The following is a 21,617-nucleotide window of genomic DNA, read 5'->3' as shown; positions in this document are numbered from 1 at the left end:
TTATGTCCGTATGTAGATTATCGTGCGCCAACCAGAGATAGAGTGAACCTAACTGTAGTCTCCACTATTGAAGATGGAAATATCCACAGAAGCCTTCACGTCTTCTATATCCAAACTCTCTATGCCTCGGTTGACCTTCGCAGTATTCTTAATTTTTTCATTTACAGCACGAGCTCTTTCGGCAAAGGACAAATACTCGGTCTCGTCGCCAGTGACATACGAGCCAGTGAACACACCTACCTCAAAAGAGTCAATAGGCGGAGATGTCTTATTCGTCAAAATCTGGGAATCGATTGTGTCGTCTCTGGAAACAACAGGGGTCAAGGCAAGCTCCATCTCGTGGTCTTTGATTCGATTATCTTTCACACAACACTCAATAAGATCTTGAAGGTTTTGGTAGAAAACGCGGTCTGCGCCAATCGCTTCTGATATTTGTTCATCCGTTCTATTGTAGCCAACAAGTGCACGATTGTCAGCAAGATCGATTCCGTAGATGTGGTTATGTCTGATGGCAGGGCAGCAAGATGCAATATAAACCTTCTTTGCACCCGCTTCTCTGGCCATACTGATGATTTCTTTGGAGGTCGTTCCTCTCACAATGGAATCATCAACCAAGAGAACCGATTTACCATAAAATTCGGAAGCCATCGCGTTCAGCTTTCTTCTCACCGATGACTGTCTTTGTTTCTGGTCAGGCATAATGAATGTTCTACCAACGTATCTGTTTTTGATGAAACCTTCTCTGTAAGGAATGCTCATCGAATTGGCGCATTGCAGGGCAGAGTGTCTCGATGTATCTGGAACCGGAATGACGACATCAATCTCTTTTCGCACGTCCAGTCCATCTTTCTTGAACTGATGAGTAATGTTCTCGGCTAGTTTGGTACCCATTTGCAATCTCGATCTGTACACACTGATTCCATCCAAAACGGAATCAGGCCTTGCAAAATACACATATTCGAAAATGTCGGGAGTGTATGATTGCATAGGCACGACCTGTTTGAATTCAGGAATCATGGAGTTCTTCGGTATTATGACTGCTTCTCCTGGCAAAATGTCTCTGTACACCTGAAACCCATGAGCCTTCAAAACAACAGACTCTGAAGCAAGCATGTAGTCTTTCGATCCATCGTCTTTGAGGCGCTCACCGATTAGGAGAGGACGAATGCCATGAGGATCTCTGAATCCTATGATACCATAACCTGCAAGCATAGCAACGCAGGCATATGCACCTCTGACTTTCTCGTACACCCCCTTCAAAGCCTTGAAAAGATCATTGTTATTGACTCTAGATTTTCCGTATGCAGCCAACTCACTGGCAAATAAGTTGAGCAAAAGCTCAGAATCAGAGTCTGTATTGATGTGTCTGTGAACCACCTCATCGAGATATGTCCTGAGCTCTTCTCCATTGGTCAGATTGCCGTTGTGACTCAAAGCGATACCATACGGAGAATTGACGTAAAACGGTTGCGCTTCCGAATTGGCACTGGATCCTGCAGTGGGATATCTCAGATGAGCAAGTCCCATATTTCCAACCAGTCCGAGCATCCTTTGCCGAGTGAAAACATCACTAGCCATTCCATTGCCTTTGCACTGGTAAAGTCTGGCTCTCTTTCCACATGTAACTATACCTGCGGCGTCCTGACCTCTGTGCTGCAAGAAAAGACATCCATCAAAAAGTTCGGCTGCACAGTTTTGGCTCTGATCAGCCAGCACTAGTCCTAAGATTCCACACATACTTTATCTTTCTCCTCCTTGTCGCGTGATTAGTGCAAGATAGATGCTGTTACAACTTGAGCTAATGCTGTGGATCAAGCTCTTTTAATGAATTTTTTTATCTTTAATTTAAATGACTCTGAAAATTTTGTAAATAACGTCGATCGTCGCTCGAGATCCAATAGATATACAATCCTTCAACATTCAATATCGCCCATGACAGACCACAGTGATCGCTTTATGGAGTCCTTCGCCCCAGCCAAACCACCAAAGCTTGATGAGCTAGAGGCAAAGAGACAGCAGGTGATCATGGAATATAATCAAAGTACGCTCAATGAACTGTTGAGAGAAAACTCGCTGCGTCCTGTCAGAGTGGGTCAAGTTAATGTTCTCGGAGACAATCTGCAATTTCGAGATAAGTTCCTCGCGCGTCAGTTACACCCCTTGTTAAAGAACCCAGGCTTGTTAACTTTGAAGTCATTTCTACATAAAGTCGATACCACAGCTCACAACTTTACGAAAACGGCAGCAGTTGAACAAGTGAGCTCCCAAATTGATTCAAGTGTCTTTAGATCACCAGGAAATTCCCCTGACATGCTTGAACTAGTAGCCAATGTGAAGCTCAAACCAGTTAAAAAACTATTTATGAAAGTTGGCACTAATGTTGGTAACGGAGAAGGAGACGGCTACCTATCTCTTCAATGGCGCAACATTTTCGGTGGTGCAGAAACACTTACCTTTGATACTAATATGGCCTCCAATCAGATAGGCACTAGAAACAGATCACAATATCTCCTGAATTACAGTATGCCAGTATTAAACAGCCCAGATCAAAAGATCGACATTTTGCTTTACCATTCTTCCAGATTCATAGATTATACCACTTATCATGAGCAAATCGTTAGCGGGATAACTACAAAGATAACAACCAATCACCTCCCATTCGAACATCGCTTTAACCAAGAGCTTTCATTAGAAAATCTCATTCGGGCAATCAGTCTCGAGCCATCTCCTAATGGCTACCGCAATAATTCACTAATCAATGACTACTTCTTGTTCAATGCTGGAGAGTCTCCAAAGTCGAGCGTTTCATACTCGATCTCCCACGATACAAGAGATCGGCCAGTGTTTCCAACTGCGGGACATTTGTTCAAATCTATCACCGAATATTCCTTTCTTCCTGCCTCTACTTTCTTGAAGACCACTCTGCAGCTTTCACAAGCATTCAAGATTAGCAATTCTTTGAGCTTAAGCATGACTACAAAATTGGGACTCATCAAGGGCCTGAACAATGCTCTTATTCATCCGATGGACAAATTTCAGTCTGGTGGGCCTAACGACATTCGTGGTTTTTGGACATCAGGCATAGGACCCAAGCAAATGGGACTCAGTATTGGAGGTGACGCATCTTTCAGTTATGGGCTCAGCCTCTTCCAACGCATACCATTCCTGTCATCTGACTCCAATTTCAAGCTTCACTACTTCTTCAATTCGGGTAAACTGATTAACCTGGATACCTCCAAATCTGTTTGGGGCTTGCCCAGTCTATTCAATCAGCTCAATACCACGGCAGGATTTGGAATTGTATATGCGCATCCGGCAGCCAGATTTGAACTTAACTTCACTTTGCCGATCGCGATACATAACGGCGATGAAGTGCGCAAGGGCATTCAATATGGTATCGGTTTATCATTCTTGTAAACTACATGACTAATAAGTTTAGAGAGTCTACAAACCCATCTTCTTTTTCTCTTCGATGGAAGATTTGTGTAATTTGATCACCTCAGGAATGATGAGAGACTCGATGTCAATACCTGCATCTACCTGTTCCTGTGACAAGCGTACCCATCTTTCGCTGTCTTTGGTAACAAAGACAACCTCGTATTTTCTGCTTTGCAACAAATTGCCAATGACCAGCTGATGACTGTACCTCTCGAGTGCGCCTTTCGCTTTTTTGATCAAGATTGAGCTATCAGTTTCCAGCTTAAACGATACTATCATAGATATTGGGGCCCAAGAGTCCACAAGCCTACTCAGAAACTTGGGAACGGGCTCGAGATCAACCACCAACTTCCCCCCCGACTCTTGACTCTGAATCTTGTGCTCAGGAACTCGAGAGGAAGGAAGAAAGAAGTCCGAGACTGCTGCCGCTAAGTAAAAGAGCGCATCGGACCCAATCACCGAAAGCTCTTGCGCAATAAGCTTCAATGTAAAAAGGTATTGGTGCACGGTGGTGAATGGAACGAGTAGAAGTAAGTTGTTGTTCTGAGCATGTCTATATTTACGAAGCACAACAATCATTTCCTTTTGGAACTCAGCATTGACTTCCACTTTCCCATCTTCTGACTCTGTCATATAATCTAGGAAACAATTAGTGGTATGACTGTAGTGTCTTGAATAAGGAAGCAGCGAGAATTCTCTGTGTAAGAATACCACTGCGTATCCATTTTCCAAAAAGTACTCTGCGCTAGTAGCACCTCTCGTCCCCGCACTGAAGTTGTCAATGAACCGGACAGTATTATTTTCTAGGGGCACAGTGGTACCTCCCGAAGTAACCAGCACAATTTTGCGCTTTTGGAGATGGTGGTAATTGATGAAGTCCGCAACATCTCTGGATATCTGAGAGAGGTAAGGGGGAGGTTTATGAAGCCTGAAATAATTATCCTCGTCAATAGGTTTTGCTGCAGGGAATTCAGGCAAGTTTCTATCTATTGCCGTCTCGGTGTCGGGGACAGAAGTATGAACTCGTCTATCGCCAGACATTATACGAGAATATAGTTTTTGATTATTTGGTTTACTTGCACCGCCAAGCGAAAAAAAAAATCCAAGCTCATACTCCAATGACCGTTGTATTTCTAGATGTTAGCTTGGGACCTAAACCTCTCGGGCGTGTGAAAATTGAGCTTTATGCCGACCAGCTTCCAAAAACGACTGAAAATTTCCGTCAATTGTGCACAGGTGAATACAGAGAACTCGGAAGGCCTATAGGATACAAAAATAGTCGATTTCATCGTGTTGTACCTGGATTCATGATACAAGGGGGAGATTTCGTGAGGGGAAACGGGACTGGAAGCAAGACAATTTATGGAGTGGATTCGTTTGAGGATGAGGGTTTCATGTTCAAGAATGAGCCGATGACCATAGCTATGGCAAACTCAGGCCCTAATACCAATGGATGTCAGTTTTTTATCAATCTGGCTCACAATAGTTTTCTCGATGGTAAGCATGTGGTTTTCGGGCGTGTTGTTGAGGGTGAGGAAATCATTAGGACAATTGAGCGTGTGACCGTTGACAATGAACGTCCTGTGATTGATATCAATATTTCTAATTGTGGAGAAATGTGATGTAATTCATGACGTGCTCGTTTGTCATACGTTGAAAGCAAAGTCTCATGATACGTGGGCCAATACAACTCCTCTTGGCTTTTGAGAAAATTGAAGTTTATTGCAACAAATCTTTTCTATTTGCAAGTCATGGCAAACTCAGCGGTTGCAAGATACATACAGATTAACTTTGAGAAATAATTGCAAGCCCATGGACACAGCATATGGCTACAGAATTGATCTTTGATCAGCCATCCGTGAGGACTTCCACATCTCAGGTGATTCTAGTAGAGAGACAGGCCACAAGCACAAGTCTGGGTAAGCAATACAGCGTTCCGGCAAGTGCAATTGAAGGGGACGAGACCTTCTTCCCCCGGTATTAGATGTTGGTGGGCCACACAAATCTGTGAAGAACAATACCTTGAGAGGGCTGATGGTATCCACGGGTGCTCCTATACTGAGCATGAAGCTCCTATCTGATAACAAACCTGGTTTTCATTAATCTTCCATAGAGTTTGATTCACATTGATCAGCTGAAAGCGCCTTGGAATTACTAGATGGGGCCATTCTGGCCGAATATCCAATCAACATTTCGTGGGCATTCCAAACACAACGTTCAAAATCTAGCAACTTCTATAATATATTTGTTGGAGACTTATGGCCAGACGTTAATGACGAGATGCTCGGTTATTTTTTTGGTAAATACAGATTTTCTGGCCAAGCGATTGTGATGTGGGACATGAAGTCTGGCAGATCGCGAGGATACGGTTTTGTATCATTCCAGGATGTTCCAGAAGCTAAAATTTGTCTATATGAAATGAACGGAGCTATTCTCGGAGGTCAGACACCAAGACTAAATACAGCGAATCGCAAATCAGACCGTCATCAGCCCTCAAAGCACTACACGACATTAATGCACTCGGAATCTCCAACTATCCCATCAAATCCTTTGAACATCCTGCCCATACCCCTACAAACTTATATGATACAATATACCATCAGACTTCTTTTTAGAATAGCACTGTTTATGTTCGAAATCTAGCACGAGCGAGATGTGACGCAAAATGGCCTTGTTTCATTGTTGCGAAATTTAGGCTATATCATTGACTTTAAATTGTGTTCCTAGCGAAGATGCGCCTTCGCTAAATTCGACCGTCATGAGCATGCGGCTGAAGCAATTTTGCGGCTTAATGGTGCGGTGATGAACGGCGATCAGCTTGAGTGCAATTGGGGAAATAGCATATTTTTTATTACATGAGTGATCTCAAAGGACAATAAAAAGGTTGCTTATTAGAGTGAATTATGACGCTTGGATCTAGAAGATGATGCTCCAGATGCGGGTTCGATTGGCGAAAGTGAGGGTCCCTCATTTTTATGTTCGTCCATCACATCCCTTCTGTTATCTTCCGCTTCTCTGTAGCCGCTGTATGAAGGAACAGACTCATCATCAAATTCGAGAGCTTCTTCATCCTCAGAATCATAATCCCTGGCTTGCAAGTTTCTCCTGAATTCTCCCGCCACCGCAGAAGCTTTCCTCTTGATAAATGGCCAGATGTTGCTCGTATCGAAGCCCTCGTTACGAGTCGTGTTGACCCTCAACAAAGGGCCATGGTGCGATGATCCATATGTCGGCGATGTCTGCATAGTGTGGGCCCGTCTCAGAGTATGGTGGGCTTGCAGATCGTCCCGCATCTTGATCTTGTCGGTCTCAAGCATGATAGCCCTGTCTATTGCATAAGGCAAACCTCTATGTCTACCTCTTACCATCATGACAATAAGCACCACTTTGGATAATGTGTTGAACTGTCCGCAAAACGACGGTGTTGTGTTTGGGTATCCTAGACTCAAACCCACAGTACCATAAGCAGAAGTGATCTCAAAAAGACAGCTAAAGATAGTGAAATGTATATCACCTTGAGTCAATCTTCCACTCTCTGAAATGCAAATGATAAACAGACCAAGAAACAAGAACCATAAATCAAAAGACAGCTGTTTGCGCAGATGTGTGCCGATAAACGATATCGTCTGGTTGTTTTTCCCATTTTCATTATTGTTATTAGTGTTATTCGTGCCGTTCGTAGAACTAGCGTCGTTGTTGTCGAAATAAACGCCTAGAGATTGCTCCTCGTAGACGTTGGTTCTTCTAATAGAGATTGCCAATGGCATGACAGAGATGTACATCATCACTAGGTAACTTACCTGTACAGCAGGACTCAATTGAGACAAATCCACCACTGAAAGGCCTGCTGTCCTAGTGGATATAGCTTGGAAAAGTCCATCCAAAACGCGGTATCCCGGTCTCACGCTTTCCAGAATGCTCTTATTGAAATCTAGAATGATGAAAAGCAACCAGTCTATGCAGTTCAACACAACCAGTACAAAAAGTAGCCACCATGTAGGCCCCGACGGGAATAATAAGGTAAAGCATCTTCTCGGGTGTTCTAACAAAAATGCCAACGACTCTCTGTATAGCGTAAGTGGTTTTGAAAAGCGATGTAGTATCCAAATGATGAATCGAAGGATAATTGGAAATCCAGTATTTCCAGCCACAATCAAGACTCCTCCCAAGATTAGAGTAAATGCATTCTCTTTGAATGACATCATTGAGTCTGGGGTAAGGGTAATTCCTAAATCGTTAAAACATGTTTGGGGATACCAAAACCCCCACCATGCCGGGGCAACGCCGTCACTCCTAATTATGTTCAGGTACTTCAATCTCTTCGTTATGAAAGGAACAAAGCATATGATTCCTATCAGGTGGAATCCAATGTAATAGGAAACTAGAATGGTACTGAGCAATTTCAGAGCACGGTATTCGACACCTCCTAACTCTTCCTTTTGTTCATCTGTTAGTGCCACAAAAGTGGAGTTTCTTCCAATGGTTGGTGTCCAGGACAAGTAGTTGGGCGGAGCATGTTTGCTGGACCTCGAATATAAACTAGCAAGATCATTATCAGATAAGGTTTCGATATCATCCGTGAATGCATTGAAATGGCCCGTACGAGAAGATGTAAGGCGTCTTCCAATTCTGGTAAACCTGTTGTACTTATCTTTCATATTTTTGCGTAGCATCTTGTCAAAAGTTGGAGATTTCACAATATTGACGCCTTTTTTATGCGCTTCCGGTTTCTTCTCTACTGGTACGTCAAAAGTATGGGCCCTTCTATCAAGTTTGGTTCCAGATTTTCCATGTGGTACCGTCATAACATGAGACTGCGTCCTTCCCACATGGCGAAAACCCGCTCCATCTTCCTCGTCGCTGAGATCATCATTAGCTAGCTGGTCGTCACCTGAGTCTTCTAAGCTCGAGTTTGCTTCATCGCTCAAAGCACTTTCGTCTTCTGCTTCTGGCTCCGGAACAGGAGACTGTGATTCCCACTTGATTGTTGAGCTTTTGCGAGGTCTGGCTGGATCTTGAAACTGTATCGTTTTTTCTCTTGTAGAATTTGCAAGAGACGATGGATGTCCATCCTGTCTTTTCTCCATTTTTCTGATTTTCTTCAGTTGTTTGCGTTTCATTTCCTTCTCATGGCGGGTAATGTGGCCTGGGAGCTTGCTTCCGGTCCTCTCTGCAGGGCCCTGTATAACTAGAGCCGGCCCGGACTCGTCTTCTGCGGTATTATTATCTTTTTGCTGTTGCATCATAGAAATGGACATATATAGATCACGGGGCTCAACATCCTTATTCCTCCTTTTGTTGGGTGGCTTCGGTAAATCCACAAACTTGATGTCTCTCGACCTTGTCTCGGGAACTCCTTGCTCATCTTCTTCATCGCTGGGCTCACTATAATGTACCACGCCTCCCATGTCCGTTGAGTAATCATGTGAAGTGTGAAGATCAGCTAGCTCTATATCCTGTCCTTTTTCGTGGTTCTTTAACTCCGGGGATCCACCTGAGCTTGAGGACATGGGAACTGTATACTCATCTTCAAACACTTTATCCAATTTTTGCTCTCCGTCCTCTGATTGTTGTTGTTGATTGAGTTTGTTTAGTCTTGTACCAAGATCCTCAGACGCATTATGAGTATTGTACCCTTTATCCTGGAAACCTGTAGTATTGGTTCTGTTTTGGCGCATACTTCTAGAGGTATCCATCGTCTGTGTTCTGAACTGAGCGAGAGTGGCAGATCGACGCATTCTGAAATTCTGCATCGACTTTTCCTTAATGTCATCAAATGATTTTTCGAACCAGAAAAGTCTTAAAAACACGATGGCCGAGTGAATGAATATTGGAGTTGTCAACATAGTCACACAGTAAATCACAATTTGTTGGTACAAGCTCAGATTGTTTGTGTCCACAGTATTTAGTCCCGCTTGAGTTGATGCTCCTGCAGCGAAAAACAAAGCATCAATGTATTTGATGTTTTTCTTTGGGTATATCAAAATGGAGCCAACTATACACCAGAGTATGATATATGTATAGTGTGCTACCAAAAAGTTAGGAATCAACTTCCTTACTATTGGTCCTACTTTGGCTTGAACGCGATATATTCGTTTTCGCGCTTTGAACCAGAATGTTTTGGTACCAAACATATCACTTTGCACGGAAAGGCTTCTGTGAGACAGGGGTCTTAATGCTTGTCTTCTCATGTTTCCGTTTTTCAAGCAATGCGGTGCTATATATTCATGTTTCACTTCGAAGCTATTTCTTAAAAATAAACTGAACTTATTTTTTTTCGGTGTAATATAATTAATATATTTTGGTACATTACATAAAGCCCTGCATAATTAGTTTCGAGATTGTCCCTGTCCACTATTTAGCAACGCTCGAGCCATATCGATCTCCGAAGAAGCGGCAACATCTGAGTTGTCATTAGTGCCTTGAGTATGTGATTTAGTAACGGCTGGATCAATGGGAATCGAATTAGGGGTTTTGTACCGCAAATTTTGAGAGTCTGCAGGAGTAGGGGTTTCTGAATGATCGCCAGGCGAGTCGTAGTGGAAGTTAGAGGCTATATTTGGGTGATAGTGAGACGCATAATCCGCAAATGAATGACTTTGATGAGGTTCTTGTATGTGGCGATGTTGTCGCTGAACCATTTCGACGACATCCGAGATTCCAGAACCTGCCAAAATATCATTGAGAGGATTAGTCGAATCAATGTGTGTGTTTTGATATATGTGAGCAATGTCCGGTGGCTGCTGTGATAAAGAAGAATTTGGGGACTGGTGGTGGATGTAGTGCGGTCTCGGCGACTTTGTTCGCAGCTTGGGTGTCGGTACTGTCGATCTTTTCAAGGATAAGAGGGTAGGGTCCTTGCACTCCGGGCAGGCTTTGACAACTTGAGTCACCATCTCTTTGATTTTTGGCCAGTGATATCTATCACATAAATAAGATGTCGTCTTGTTGATTCCGATGTGGCCACGTTCGTGCGCATCTTTGGTAATTCGAAGCTGTTCCTTCTGTGACATAATGACCTCTTTTCCTTTTAAATACAAATGACCATTTTCCACAGTATAGTGGGAAGCGAGAGCTCTTAATCGGGATTTCTCCTGTCGATCTGCATCATCTGGATACTTTCTTGTGAGTATGAAATTACGAATTTTCTCATATTTTGAATTCTGGTCAATCCTGGTTTCGGGTGGATCCAACTCTCTACCATAAGTGATAGCATCTATCAAGGAATCTTTGCTACTTTTGAGTAGTCCACAGCCTTTGATTCGCCCGACTTTTTTGAAGTGGAGGCTTTCTAAAACAGTTTTTGCCGCGGCATTCGTCTCAAAAATAAGCTCCATCATCGCATAAGTATAACTTAATTTTGGAGCCCATGCAAGGAAACATTCGGCTAATATTCTGCCTATGCCTTTCTCTCTAATACCTGCATTCACGAGGATGTTTGCTGTTGCCACATGTGCACATCTGCCCGGATAACTTGCTTTAATGAAAAATGTTCCCAGACATCTCTTGGCCCATTCCTTATGCGACCACGATGTGTCCAAAGTTGGGTCGTCCCCCAACACCATCACAGCAGCAAACTGACCAAACCAGTAATCCCTGAACTCGTCGATTGTTAAAGGTTCAAAGAAAGGTTGAGTGTCTCCCCTAGCGATCTCATCATTGTATTCCTGTGTTAAAAATCGCAAAAGCTCAAATGGCAAATCTTCAGACGAGAATATGGGATAAATCGTTGCCGTTGTCTCTTTATCTTTCAGTAAAACGGTAAGACGCTCAATACCAGTGGAAACATTGTAATGAGGAACGAAGTGACTGTTAGATAAGATAACGTTATTAAAACCACCCATTTGGGAGATACTATGCCAGTGACAACTTTTACGCGAATAGAAAATTTTAGACTGATCGATTGGTTTAGCATAAATTTCCCGGAAAGTGAGACCAAAAAGGTAATGCCGTGGAAATTATCTTGTGACAAATCGAGACTATCCGACACTAAACCTACATACGTATCTTGGTAATTTTGGCGACATTCAGTAAGTTACATAAACGTGCATTTTTACAGGGCGTGACTAGAGCTCTTATTTATCTGAAAATCATTATCGTGCTTACCATGCATGAGGGTTTTGTAGATAAGGGTGCACTATCGAGGATGTAGATTCAATTTGTATAACGTATCATCACCATTTGCCATATAAATCAGATCTGCTCCGCCCATTAAATCGTGCTCCAAAATGAAGTTCACTACCAAACAAAGTCCAACCATCGAAGCTCTCGAGGTCACTTCAATAGAAGACCAACATCACAAGAAGTCTAAGTTTGTTGCAGATGGTCATACGGTTCGAAGGTTACGTCGTCGCCACATCGACCTCATCAGTATCGGTGGATCCGTCGGCACAGCAATGTTTGTCACTATTGGAGCTTCCCTGTCCACTGGTGGACCAGGAAACCTTTTAGTGGCATTCGTTCTCCATGCTTTTGTGATGTATATCGTCACTGTTTCGATAGGAGAAGTTGTCTGTTACCTTCCCGTTGATTCGCCTTTTATCACGCACGCTGGACGTTTCGTTGATCCTGCCTTGGAGGCATGCTTTGGATATAACTTCTACCTGCTCATGGCTCTTTATGTTCCGTTCGAAGTGACTTCTGTTAATAGTATGATACATTTTTGGACAGAAGACTATTCGGCAGCTGCAGCGATTGTTCCGATGATTGTTTCCTATGTCATATTGAACATCTTTGCTGTGAGATGGTATGGAGAATCTGAATTCTTCTTATCCATTGGGAAGGTCATCCTTGCGGTCGGACTGATGCTATTTACCCTCGTCACGATGTTGGGCGGAAACCCAAATCACGACAGATATGGCTTCCGTAATTTCGGAAGCTACCACGACGCTTTTCCTAAGTATCTTGGAAATGGAGCAAACGCTTTCTGGTCTGCATACGCAAAGGCAGTGTTCAGCCAGGCTGCTCCAGAATATCTGGGTATGGTTGCAGGTGAAGCTGAAAATCCAAGAAAGACCATGGCAGTCGCGTTTAAAAGTATCATTTTCAGACTGCTTTTCTTCTACGTGTTTGGATCGCTCTGTGTTGGCATTGTCTTGAAACACGATGATCCTACATTGGTCAATGCCGTTGCAGAAGGCGCCGCCGGTGCTAATGTGTCACCTTATGTCATCGCAATGAGAAATTTGAACATCAAGGTGTTGCCTCATATTGTCAATGTTCTGTGTATGCTGTCCTCCTACTCTGCTGGAAACTCATACATGTATTGCGGGTCCAGATCCATGTTTGCGCTCGCCAAAAGAGGGCTGGCTCCAAAATTTTTTAGCATCACGACAGAGAATGGAGTTCCTATCGTGGGTTTAGCACTGTCAACATGTTTTGCGTGCCTATCACTTCTACAGCTTGGAAGCTCGGCTTCGGTTGCTCTGAACTGGTTGATCAATTTAACAACGGGTGCTCAAGTCTTGAACTACTTTTACATGATGATCGTTTACCTTGGGTTTTACAGAGCCTGTAAGGCTCAGGGCTTAGATAGGTTATCTCTACCTTTGCAGACCTGGGTCACCAAGTTGCAACCATTTCCCGCTATATTTGCTCTTATTATCACATTCTTGATTATTGCTTTCCTGGGGACATTTGCCTTCATTCCTTCCTTTGATGTCAATTCGTTCCTTTACTACTACCTGATGTTCTTCCTGAACATTGCAATCTTTGTGAGCTGGAAAATTGTCAAAAAGACCAAGTTGGTTGATCCTACAACAGCTGACTTGACTACTGGCCTGAAAGAAATTGAGCATCATGAGGAAGAATTTTATGAGCGAATGCAAAATTCTAAGATCAAGCCTGATAGTAGGTTTGATAAGGTGCTGTCTTGGCTTCTCTAAACTTTTAGGTTTGTATGTTTGAAAATTTCAAAATCGCGATTAATTAAAATGACTAAGTAATGGATCAATGGGTAGAGACATCTTCAGGAAATCGACTACATAAAACCTGTAAGATTAAAGGATTGAATCAGATAGCACTGGCGGGTCAGTGCACAATATGTGAGCAATCTCAATTGAATGCTCAGATCAATCCAATCAAGGTAGGAAAAAGCTGTTTTCTAGAGCCGTTTGTGACAATTGACTCTTCAAAAGCCGAAGTGAGGTTAGGGTCATACACACGAATTGGCTCCCGAAGTACCATCGGGAGCGGTGCAATAATTGGTAGCAGAGTGGATATAGGGTACGATTGTATTTTGGAACCTGGATGTGTTATAAGAGATTGTTGTGTAATCGAAGACCACGTTAGAATTCCAGCAAATTACCTACTACCGCCATTTACAAGAGTGACCATCGAAAATGACACCCTGAAAGAATACGAATTGCCTCCAAGTTACAGACAAATCAATGAGGACAAACTTCGTTATTTGCAAGTGGTTGGTGCCAGGGTAGGAAATAATAGAAATTAAGGGAAGCCTGCTCTAGAAAAAAATTTGTAACGTAAAACTCATCAACCTTAACAATGTCGGTCGATTTTAACGCTTTGGCTCAACAGTTTTGCAGCTTCTATTATGATCAATTCGACAAGGACAGATCTCAGCTGGGAAACCTTTATGTAAGTATATTTTTGGCCACATTTGTTGGCGTTTTGACTCAATCCTAACAACGTTAAGAGAGATCACTCCATGCTCACTTTTGAGTCTTCTCAAATCCAAGGTGCTCGCAACATCATTGAAAAACTCACATCTCTTGGTTTCAATAAGGTGGCTCACAGAATTTCCACCCTTGATGCTCAACCTGCATCCGAGAACGGAGACGTTCTTGTTATGGTTACTGGTGAGCTTCTAATTGATGACGAACAAAATACCCAGAGATATTCTCAGGTCTTCCACCTCATCCCAGATGCAGGCTCTTACTACGTCCTGAATGACATCTTCAGACTCAATTACGCTTGAAGAGCTAACCGTTTGTCTAGTTCCGTCTGCGCTGGGACATGATAAGAATTGGCTTCAAAGCAACCTTAGATGCTCTCTAGTTTGTTTGCAAAGTTAACGCTACATAACATCTGTACGTTTATGTTGTTGGTGTTGGTGTTTAGTGATGTATATAAATGAACTGGATTGCTTAGTCGCGAAGTAAAAATAATATGGACGTGCCACCTGTTCCAAGCCATGTAAGTGTATTTGCATGATTCTAACAATTAAGAGACCAAACCGAGATGCTGATGTGCCTCAGGTTCCAAGCTCGCGCCCAAGAAGGTCAGAGTCCTCTGATTTGCCCGAATTAGAAATCCCAGCGGTGCCTTCCACGAGGCCAAAGCCAAAGGACGAAGACGATACAAAGAGCAGCAAAGGTTTTTTTGACGCTGAAATACCGTCTCTACCAGCTGTTCCAGCGACTAGGCCACGCAAAGCAGCCACTCTGGATCACATCAAAACAGATTCCACTGTGGAACCTGCTCCCGGAACGCCAACGTACCAAAATGTTTTGGATATATACGCTCAGAGTCCAGAACAGTTGAAGAAAGTTGAACTCCATAACGTTTGGGAAGATGATGAGCCTGACAAAGTTGGCATGGTTGACCGAGAGATGAAAGATACAGAATTGCACGAAGCGACGAATGATATCGATTCTTTGGAGCATGTTTCGTCAGCTGCAGCACCAGAAGCAAATGAGACCACAAAAGTTACATCCATGGAGGAGAGCACGGTTTCAATTATTGGAATTGCAGAGGCTGATGAGAATCATTCAGAAGAGACTAAGGGCGAGTTATCGCCTCAACAAGAACCCTCTGTCATCAAAGAAAAAACCGATTCCAATCCTAAGGAACCAATACCGCCCAAAAACGAAGAATCTACACAGGATGAGGACCATGAGTCATCCAAATCAAAGGCTACAATACCTGATCCTGCCTCAAACTCAAGTAGCTTGGAGCCTACCAATGATCCGATCTCTAAAAAGTCATCTGATATGTCTTTAGGTATTTCACCTCGGAGCTCCACAGATTCGAATAAGCCTGCAGTTCCGAAGAAGCCTTCATCTAAAATTGCAGCCTTTCAGCAAATGCTTGCCGAGAGACAGCAGCAGGACATGGGGATGTTCAAGTCAAAACCTCCAGTTCCAACCAAGAGACCATCCCAGGTTGCTGATGATTCTGACCATTCTGACGCAGGTGTCCAGCATGTAAGAAAGCCTTTGATTGGGTTTCCCTTACCTGGTATGGCATTCCCGGGAACGCCAATGCCGGGAATGCCCTTCGCGCAGCCTGAAAGTGATGACGCTACCGATCACGTTGAAGATGTGAGAAAAGGGAGGATCAAAGGGCCGAGGGGACGAAAACTACCGTCTCGTGTGAAGGACAGCGTACAAGTCAACGACGAGACACTTGGAAATAAACTTAACATTATTGTGACAACGTCGTGGAATATTGACTTGAGGAAACCTGTTAAAATTGATGAGGAGCTACAAAATAATTCTTTGCCTTCTGTTGATAAAGACAAAGATAGTGATGGCTCGACGATTCAAGCCCAAGAAACAGACAAGCTAGCGGAAGAGCAACATGAGAACAGTCCTGACGACGAACATACAGAAATCATGAACGAAGATAGGCCAGATCTCGAAACTGAAGATTTTGGAACCGAAACCACGAGAGATCCTGTTTCTCCATCTGTTGAGGATCTAGACTCAAAGAATGATGTATCTGAGCCTTGTTCGGAGGGATCTGCACCAAATACGTTGAAATCCCAAGAAGCTGAATGATCTTTTGAAAGAGAAAGAAAAGTGAGTTTCAGTTTTTGGGCTGCATATCATGGAATCTTCCAAATCTGAAATTTTTCGGTATATTCATGCAAGTCCAATAAACAAATAAATAGTAGTTACCTTGAAAAAGTTTCGAAATATACTGAATATGAAATATTCGTTCTTGCTCTTGCTCCTCGTCGGTTCTGTAGCGGCATCATTGCCTGCTATCAATGTAACCGGTAATGCATTTTTAAACTCTGAAACGGGCGAGAGGTTTTATATAAGGGGTGTTGATTATCAGCCCGGCGGATCTTCAAACCTTACTGATCCTCTGGCGGATTCTGAAGTGTGTTCCAGAGATATTCCTTATTTCAAGGATCTTGGTCTGAACACCATCAGAGTTTACTCGGTGGACAATACTTTGAGTCACTCTGAGTGTATGGACAAGCTTGCAGATGCAGGAATCTATTTGATCTTGGACGTCACTACCCCTGGAACCTCTATTTCGAGAAGCAACCCTGACTGTTCTTACAATGCCGACTTTTTACAGAACATCTTCGCCACAGTCGACGCCTTTGCTAACTACACTAATGTCTTGGGCTTTTTTGCTGGTAATGAGGTGGTCAACGAGGAAGACGTTTTGTTTACTGCTCCATACATCAAGGCTACTGTTAGAGATCTCAAAAAGTATATCAAGGCAAGGGATTACAGACAGATCCCCGTGGGTTACTCAGCTGCGGATGTTTCTTCGGTGAGACTAGAACTTGCAGAATATTTGAACTGCGGAAACGATTCAACTGCCAGGATTGATATGCTTGGTATTAACGACTACTCTTGGTGTGGGCACTCCTCGTTCACCCAGTCAGGATATTCAGAGAAAGTGAAAATGTACTCAGGTTACTCTGTTCCTATGTTCCTTTCTGAATACGGTTGCAACACTCAAGGCACCAGACAATTTTCCGAGGTTGCCTCTATCTATTCCACTCAAATGTCCTCAGTTTTTTCTGGTGGCCTGGTTTATGAGTATTCTCAGGAAGACTCTGACTACGGACTTGTCGAGATTGACGGAGATTCCGTCTCCACTCTGGATGACTATGCAAATCTGAAATCTATGCTAAATTCTACATCTGATCCTCAAGGAACTGGAGGGTACTCTACGTCCTACAAGCCATCTGAGTGCCCAACTGACTGGAACTTCACAATTACGGTTCCAGATACCCCAGAGGATGCACAAACTTACTTTGACAATGGTGCTGGTGCAGGTTATGGTTTTGAAGCAGAAACGCAAGAGTCTTGTGACTATGACGAAGTTTCTGGTGTCAGTTCTCAATCTGTTACCTCAACCGGCTCTTCTACTGCTTCGTCATCCCCTACAACAGCAACCTCGTCTTCTTCCTCCCTTACGACTTCCTCTTCTTCATCAAAAGGTATTGGTGCCCAAATGCAAGCACAAACATTCTACCCCGTTTTCATGATATTGTCTGCTTTGCTGGTTTAGCAGACGTTCATACCAACTTCTTTTCAATCGAATATATTTAAGGTCCATAGTTAAAAAAAAATTTCAGAAATATTGTAGACCCTCATGATTAGGCAATATTGCCTGTTACAAAGGCCAGTGTTATGGGCTTGTAGGGGCTATGCGAGTAAATCAAACGAGCTCCAGAATCCTTCCAGAAAGAAGAAGACCAGACTCAAGCAAGATGTCAAAAGACTACACAAAAGTATTAGATCAGGCCCAAATAGAAAGATATATCAATATTCCACGAACTTGCAAAATGCGTCTAAGTACGATCCATTGCCCAAGTACTGTGCACCAAACTCGGAAATCCCCGATCTGTGCCATAACCTTGAGAGGGTTCTATTCTCGCCAGGTGTGCATTATATGCAGGATCCAAGAACAAGAAAATACAATTTCTCCTCTGACTTGAAGGAGATACCCAGTATAGATGATTTCAGATTCGATCTTATAACTGGTTTTGTTCCGCCAAACAAAGACCCTTTGATGGTGAAGATAGGAGAGGAGATCAATGCGTCGTTGAAAGAAAACCAGAGAAACATCAAGTATTTCTCTTCTACTTCATCGATGACGACTACATTAAAGCACTTTCATATGTTACTCAGTAATTATCGTCCATGCCACACAAGCAATTTCTCACAGGAGTTTTCAACGACGACAATATTCTCGAAAAGCATGAAATGTGCCGCTTTCACCGTGATTGCACCCAAAGGCAGTGGGATCCTATCTGTGGACGCCGATAGATCTACGGATACCGAAATCGCACTTTCGTTGCTTGGGCATGAACTCGAGCTCATGTTGACCGCTGAAACAAAGGAGTTTGAGAAATTCTTAAAAACCTCTGACTCAAAGGAAGCTCCGGCTCCTTTGCCCAACAATTATCAGTACGCCAGGATCGGCAGTTTCTTGATGAGATCTCAATCTGACGCCAAAAGTGACAAGCTGCCAGGCACAGGCATTTTCGATCTCAAAACCCGCGCCGTTTGTGCAGTGAGACATGATATAAACTATAATAATTATCATCTCACAAATTATGAGATCACCAGAAGTACTGGACTCTATGAAAGTTTTGAGCGTGAGCTGTTTGATTTGGTTAGAACTGGTTTATGGAAATACAGCATGCAAGCGCGCATTGGTAACATGGATGGTATTTTCATCGCATACCATAATATGAGAAGATTTTTCGGATTCCAATATTTGCCTACAACAGAGATAGACCATATATTCCATGGGTACGATGGTCCCGGAAAGTCAAAACAAAATTATGATGATGTCGTTAACGATTTTGGGAATCATTGGCAAACAAAAAGAGAAGCACTGTCATCTTTTATGGCCGACTTCGAATTTCGTGTTTCGATGGAGATTTGGCAAACGGTTCTAGATCTTATCACAAAAGAAACGAACAGTAAGCCTTTCCGCTTGATCACGAAATGCGACAGAAACTTCCTTGGAACTTATTTGGATGTCATTGCTACCGTCGTGGACGACGACATGCTTAAGAACCTTAGTACCCTTGCCGATGATATTGTAACACTTGACAAGGAGGATTTGGCTGCCACTCAGAAAGACGAGCTGCCTATGGAGCGCATCATTAGAATGGCAGAGTCAAGATCTCTCCATCACAAGCGAATGCTTTCCCTTAATGAGGAAATTCTTGGCTCCTGTCTTGATGACCCAAGCAAATGTCTGATGTTCAGAATCACAACTACACATTATTTCAATGGGAAACTATTCCGTGGCAAATATCCTACCCCCCCTCTTGATATTCTGGACAAACCTCAAGACAACAGCTGGGAAGTGAAATATCACATCAACCGTATTTTCAATCCGAAGAAAATTAAACAGTGTTACAACACTTATGTTACCGAGGCTGCTTCGAATTTGCAGGATCATCCTGTGAACCGCGAACACACTGAAAAGGCTTACATGGACCAAAATGCGTCTCATTTACAGCGTCTTCTCCGTGCCTACAGTGCCAAGTCCGAAAAAAGAAAAAAGCTTTATGGGGTTTAGTTAATAGAATGTACATAGCTTACAAAGTGAACCTTCAAATTAAAGAACGACCAAAAATTTGCCCTTGTCACAAAAGTTTGGTGAGCTCCATAGTTCAGAGTCCGAAGAGATCACGTCTTCTGGATGGAACCCTGACTGGTTCGCATTATTTGTGTTTTTGGGAACGAGCTTCAATTTCTGATCCGCATTGGGCTCATTGAACTCGTCAATTCTTGGAACGATGAGTTTCCGGAGATTTGTCAAAGCTATGTTTTCGGGGACCACGATTGCAAAAATGTCGTCTTTGTAGTAAAACTTCAGTTTGATTTTGTTAACAGAGTCTGACGCTTGCTCGCTTGGGGTATTTAAACTGCCATTCGAGATGTAATGAATGCCATTATTTGCAGGATTCGAAATTACTCTCATAGATGAAGACGAAGATGATACTGAGGACATCCGTCGCTGTTGTTGCTGCTGCTGCATTTGTATGCTGTTTGAGCGATTATTTGAATTCGTTCTTTCGTAGTGTGACAATCTGTCTTGTTGATATTGTGAGTTTCTTGTACTATGATGAGGATGGCCTTCTGAAGAATCGGTCTTATTGAGTATTATCATGTTAGGAGGACTTCTCAAGGGCTGAATCGGTATTTTCTGAATTCCTTCGGTGTTGTTAAATTCCTGATCGCCATCAAGTATTTCGAAGAAAGAATTCACTAGCACACTCTTAGAGATATAGTCCGGAAGTTGGATCAATCCTTTCAGGTAAACATCCAAATCAACAAGGCGCTTGTGACAAAGGCTCTCACTGACTTCCATCAAAGGACCAGGAATAAATGGGATGATTCTATCTCTCTTGTCTTTCGTGTCAAATTTTCCTCCCTCCTTAGGCCATGTACTGAGGACATTTTGATGGAAATTGAAGAAGTCCTCGTAGTAGCGACACAAGCTTCTAACAGCGCCATTATTGAAAATCACTCTGACTAGGTACCAGTATTTTCCATTAGTGCAAGAAAACGATTCTATGTTTACGTCGATCGCATAAGCAGGGGTTGACTCCGTGGCTCGGCTTCTGTTAGTGGAAGATGCCCTGGATAGCTCTGTTCGCTGAGCAGCCATTCCGACTGATCTTGCGCTTGCTTTGTGGCGGTTCTTAATTGCTTTCCATTCCTCAATTGTGGGTATTCTTTCTCTGTCGATTATGTCTTTTGCTGAACCCGAATACGGTACTTTGGATGTGATATCGAAAAGTTGGACGTAGCTGACGGGAACAAGTCCGGGCTCGCCTATTTTGTCAAAGAACTTTCCTATAAACCATTCATACTCGTGGTGAGCACAAATGATAATACTGTCTCCTGCTGACACGTCAAGCTCATCTTGTCTTTCGGCTTTGAAGTCGTACAGTAATCTTCCATAAAGCGATGGCTGAGGAGAGACCTTTTTCTTGACGCTAGTTGTGGGCGAGAAGTTGTTTCCAGAAACCATAGGGCTTGCACTGGCACTAGAGGAAGGACTCTCGCCAGTCGGCTTGTGCGTTTTGTCAAAAAATTTGAAGTGTGACGCAGGCACTCTACCCTTTATGTTCCTCACGGGATCATGTGCTTCAACGTAAATATCGTTGTGATCAACTTGCTGATTCACGTAAAAAAAGTCGCCAGATTTAAAGCTAAGTTCACCAGGCACCTGGGCCACGTAAGAACTCATTGCCTGAATGACCTTGGTGGGAGCATTCAGCGAATTTGACAATCGACTGGATCCTAAGCCAGCATTCATGGATACTGTGGATGAGGTGGAAGAGACTCGGCTCACCGACGCTTTGTCTTTTCGATCTTTGGAACTTCTTTTGAAGAATCCAGACATTATTTTATGATTATTTGTACTATTTGGACTTGATGTACCAACTGCTGTTTAATATTATTTGATTCAATTAGTTTGGTGCGAGTTAGGTCGAT

The 21,617-nt window shown here is 43.0% G+C and overlaps 14 protein-coding genes across 14 annotated transcripts; 9 read left to right on the top strand and 5 right to left on the bottom strand.

The window, feature by feature from the left end:
• Nucleotides 1-48: 48 nt before the first annotated feature.
• Nucleotides 49-1,737, bottom strand: KL928_001077 (uncharacterized protein; the record flags this gene model as incomplete). The annotated part of the gene is made up of 1 exon (XM_043201402.1): nucleotides 49-1,737. One exon carries the CDS (start codon nucleotides 1,735-1,737, stop codon nucleotides 49-51), a length of 1,689 nt encoding a protein of 562 aa, XP_043061536.1.
• A 195-nt stretch (nucleotides 1,738-1,932) lies between these two features.
• Nucleotides 1,933-3,417, top strand: KL928_001076 (uncharacterized protein; the record flags this gene model as incomplete). Its single annotated transcript, XM_043201401.1, has 1 exon — nucleotides 1,933-3,417. One exon carries the CDS (start codon nucleotides 1,933-1,935, stop codon nucleotides 3,415-3,417), a length of 1,485 nt encoding a protein of 494 aa, XP_043061535.1.
• Nucleotides 3,418-3,444: 27 nt separating this feature from the next.
• On the bottom strand, nucleotides 3,445-4,479 carry KL928_001075 (uncharacterized protein; the record flags this gene model as incomplete). The annotated part of the gene is made up of 1 exon (XM_043201400.1): nucleotides 3,445-4,479. One exon carries the CDS (start codon nucleotides 4,477-4,479, stop codon nucleotides 3,445-3,447), a length of 1,035 nt encoding a protein of 344 aa, XP_043061534.1.
• A 77-nt stretch (nucleotides 4,480-4,556) lies between these two features.
• On the top strand, nucleotides 4,557-5,060 carry KL928_001074 (uncharacterized protein; the record flags this gene model as incomplete). Its single annotated transcript, XM_043201399.1, has 1 exon — nucleotides 4,557-5,060. The coding sequence occupies one exon, from the start codon at nucleotides 4,557-4,559 to the stop codon at nucleotides 5,058-5,060; it is 504 nt and encodes a 167-aa protein (XP_043061533.1).
• Nucleotides 5,061-5,263: 203 nt separating this feature from the next.
• On the top strand, nucleotides 5,264-6,081 carry KL928_001073 (uncharacterized protein; the record flags this gene model as incomplete). The annotated part of the gene is made up of 2 exons (XM_043201398.1): nucleotides 5,264-5,351; nucleotides 5,573-6,081. 2 exons carry the CDS (start codon nucleotides 5,264-5,266, stop codon nucleotides 6,079-6,081), a joined length of 597 nt encoding a protein of 198 aa, XP_043061532.1.
• A 248-nt stretch (nucleotides 6,082-6,329) lies between these two features.
• KL928_001072 (uncharacterized protein) lies at nucleotides 6,330-9,629 on the bottom strand (the record flags this gene model as incomplete). The annotated part of the gene is made up of 1 exon (XM_043201397.1): nucleotides 6,330-9,629. One exon carries the CDS (start codon nucleotides 9,627-9,629, stop codon nucleotides 6,330-6,332), a length of 3,300 nt encoding a protein of 1,099 aa, XP_043061531.1.
• Nucleotides 9,630-9,767: 138 nt separating this feature from the next.
• Nucleotides 9,768-11,282, bottom strand: KL928_001071 (uncharacterized protein; the record flags this gene model as incomplete). The annotated part of the gene is made up of 1 exon (XM_043201396.1): nucleotides 9,768-11,282. One exon carries the CDS (start codon nucleotides 11,280-11,282, stop codon nucleotides 9,768-9,770), a length of 1,515 nt encoding a protein of 504 aa, XP_043061530.1.
• A 384-nt stretch (nucleotides 11,283-11,666) lies between these two features.
• Nucleotides 11,667-13,322, top strand: KL928_001070 (uncharacterized protein; the record flags this gene model as incomplete). Its single annotated transcript, XM_043201395.1, has 1 exon — nucleotides 11,667-13,322. One exon carries the CDS (start codon nucleotides 11,667-11,669, stop codon nucleotides 13,320-13,322), a length of 1,656 nt encoding a protein of 551 aa, XP_043061529.1.
• A 59-nt stretch (nucleotides 13,323-13,381) lies between these two features.
• KL928_001069 (uncharacterized protein) lies at nucleotides 13,382-13,888 on the top strand (the record flags this gene model as incomplete). The annotated part of the gene is made up of 1 exon (XM_043201393.1): nucleotides 13,382-13,888. One exon carries the CDS (start codon nucleotides 13,382-13,384, stop codon nucleotides 13,886-13,888), a length of 507 nt encoding a protein of 168 aa, XP_043061528.1.
• Nucleotides 13,889-14,104: 216 nt separating this feature from the next.
• KL928_001068 (uncharacterized protein) lies at nucleotides 14,105-14,374 on the top strand (the record flags this gene model as incomplete). The annotated part of the gene is made up of 1 exon (XM_043201392.1): nucleotides 14,105-14,374. The coding sequence occupies one exon, from the start codon at nucleotides 14,105-14,107 to the stop codon at nucleotides 14,372-14,374; it is 270 nt and encodes an 89-aa protein (XP_043061527.1).
• Nucleotides 14,375-14,606: 232 nt separating this feature from the next.
• Nucleotides 14,607-16,178, top strand: KL928_001067 (uncharacterized protein; the record flags this gene model as incomplete). The annotated part of the gene is made up of 1 exon (XM_043201391.1): nucleotides 14,607-16,178. The coding sequence occupies one exon, from the start codon at nucleotides 14,607-14,609 to the stop codon at nucleotides 16,176-16,178; it is 1,572 nt and encodes a 523-aa protein (XP_043061526.1).
• A 148-nt stretch (nucleotides 16,179-16,326) lies between these two features.
• Nucleotides 16,327-17,658, top strand: KL928_001066 (uncharacterized protein; the record flags this gene model as incomplete). The annotated part of the gene is made up of 1 exon (XM_043201390.1): nucleotides 16,327-17,658. One exon carries the CDS (start codon nucleotides 16,327-16,329, stop codon nucleotides 17,656-17,658), a length of 1,332 nt encoding a protein of 443 aa, XP_043061525.1.
• Nucleotides 17,659-17,742: 84 nt separating this feature from the next.
• Nucleotides 17,743-19,689, top strand: KL928_001065 (uncharacterized protein; the record flags this gene model as incomplete). The annotated part of the gene is made up of 1 exon (XM_043201389.1): nucleotides 17,743-19,689. One exon carries the CDS (start codon nucleotides 17,743-17,745, stop codon nucleotides 19,687-19,689), a length of 1,947 nt encoding a protein of 648 aa, XP_043061524.1.
• A 39-nt stretch (nucleotides 19,690-19,728) lies between these two features.
• KL928_001064 (uncharacterized protein) lies at nucleotides 19,729-21,525 on the bottom strand (the record flags this gene model as incomplete). The annotated part of the gene is made up of 1 exon (XM_043201388.1): nucleotides 19,729-21,525. One exon carries the CDS (start codon nucleotides 21,523-21,525, stop codon nucleotides 19,729-19,731), a length of 1,797 nt encoding a protein of 598 aa, XP_043061523.1.
• Between the last annotated feature and the right edge of the window lie 92 nt (nucleotides 21,526-21,617).

This window comes from Ogataea angusta, assembly GCF_019207475.1.
Source record: "Ogataea angusta isolate 61-244 chromosome Unknown 61-244_NODE_2_length_1002155_cov_89.706849, whole genome shotgun sequence".
Lineage (NCBI taxonomy): Eukaryota > Fungi > Ascomycota > Pichiomycetes > Pichiales > Pichiaceae > Ogataea > Ogataea angusta.
This window is presented reverse-complemented; position numbering and strand designations above follow the sequence as displayed.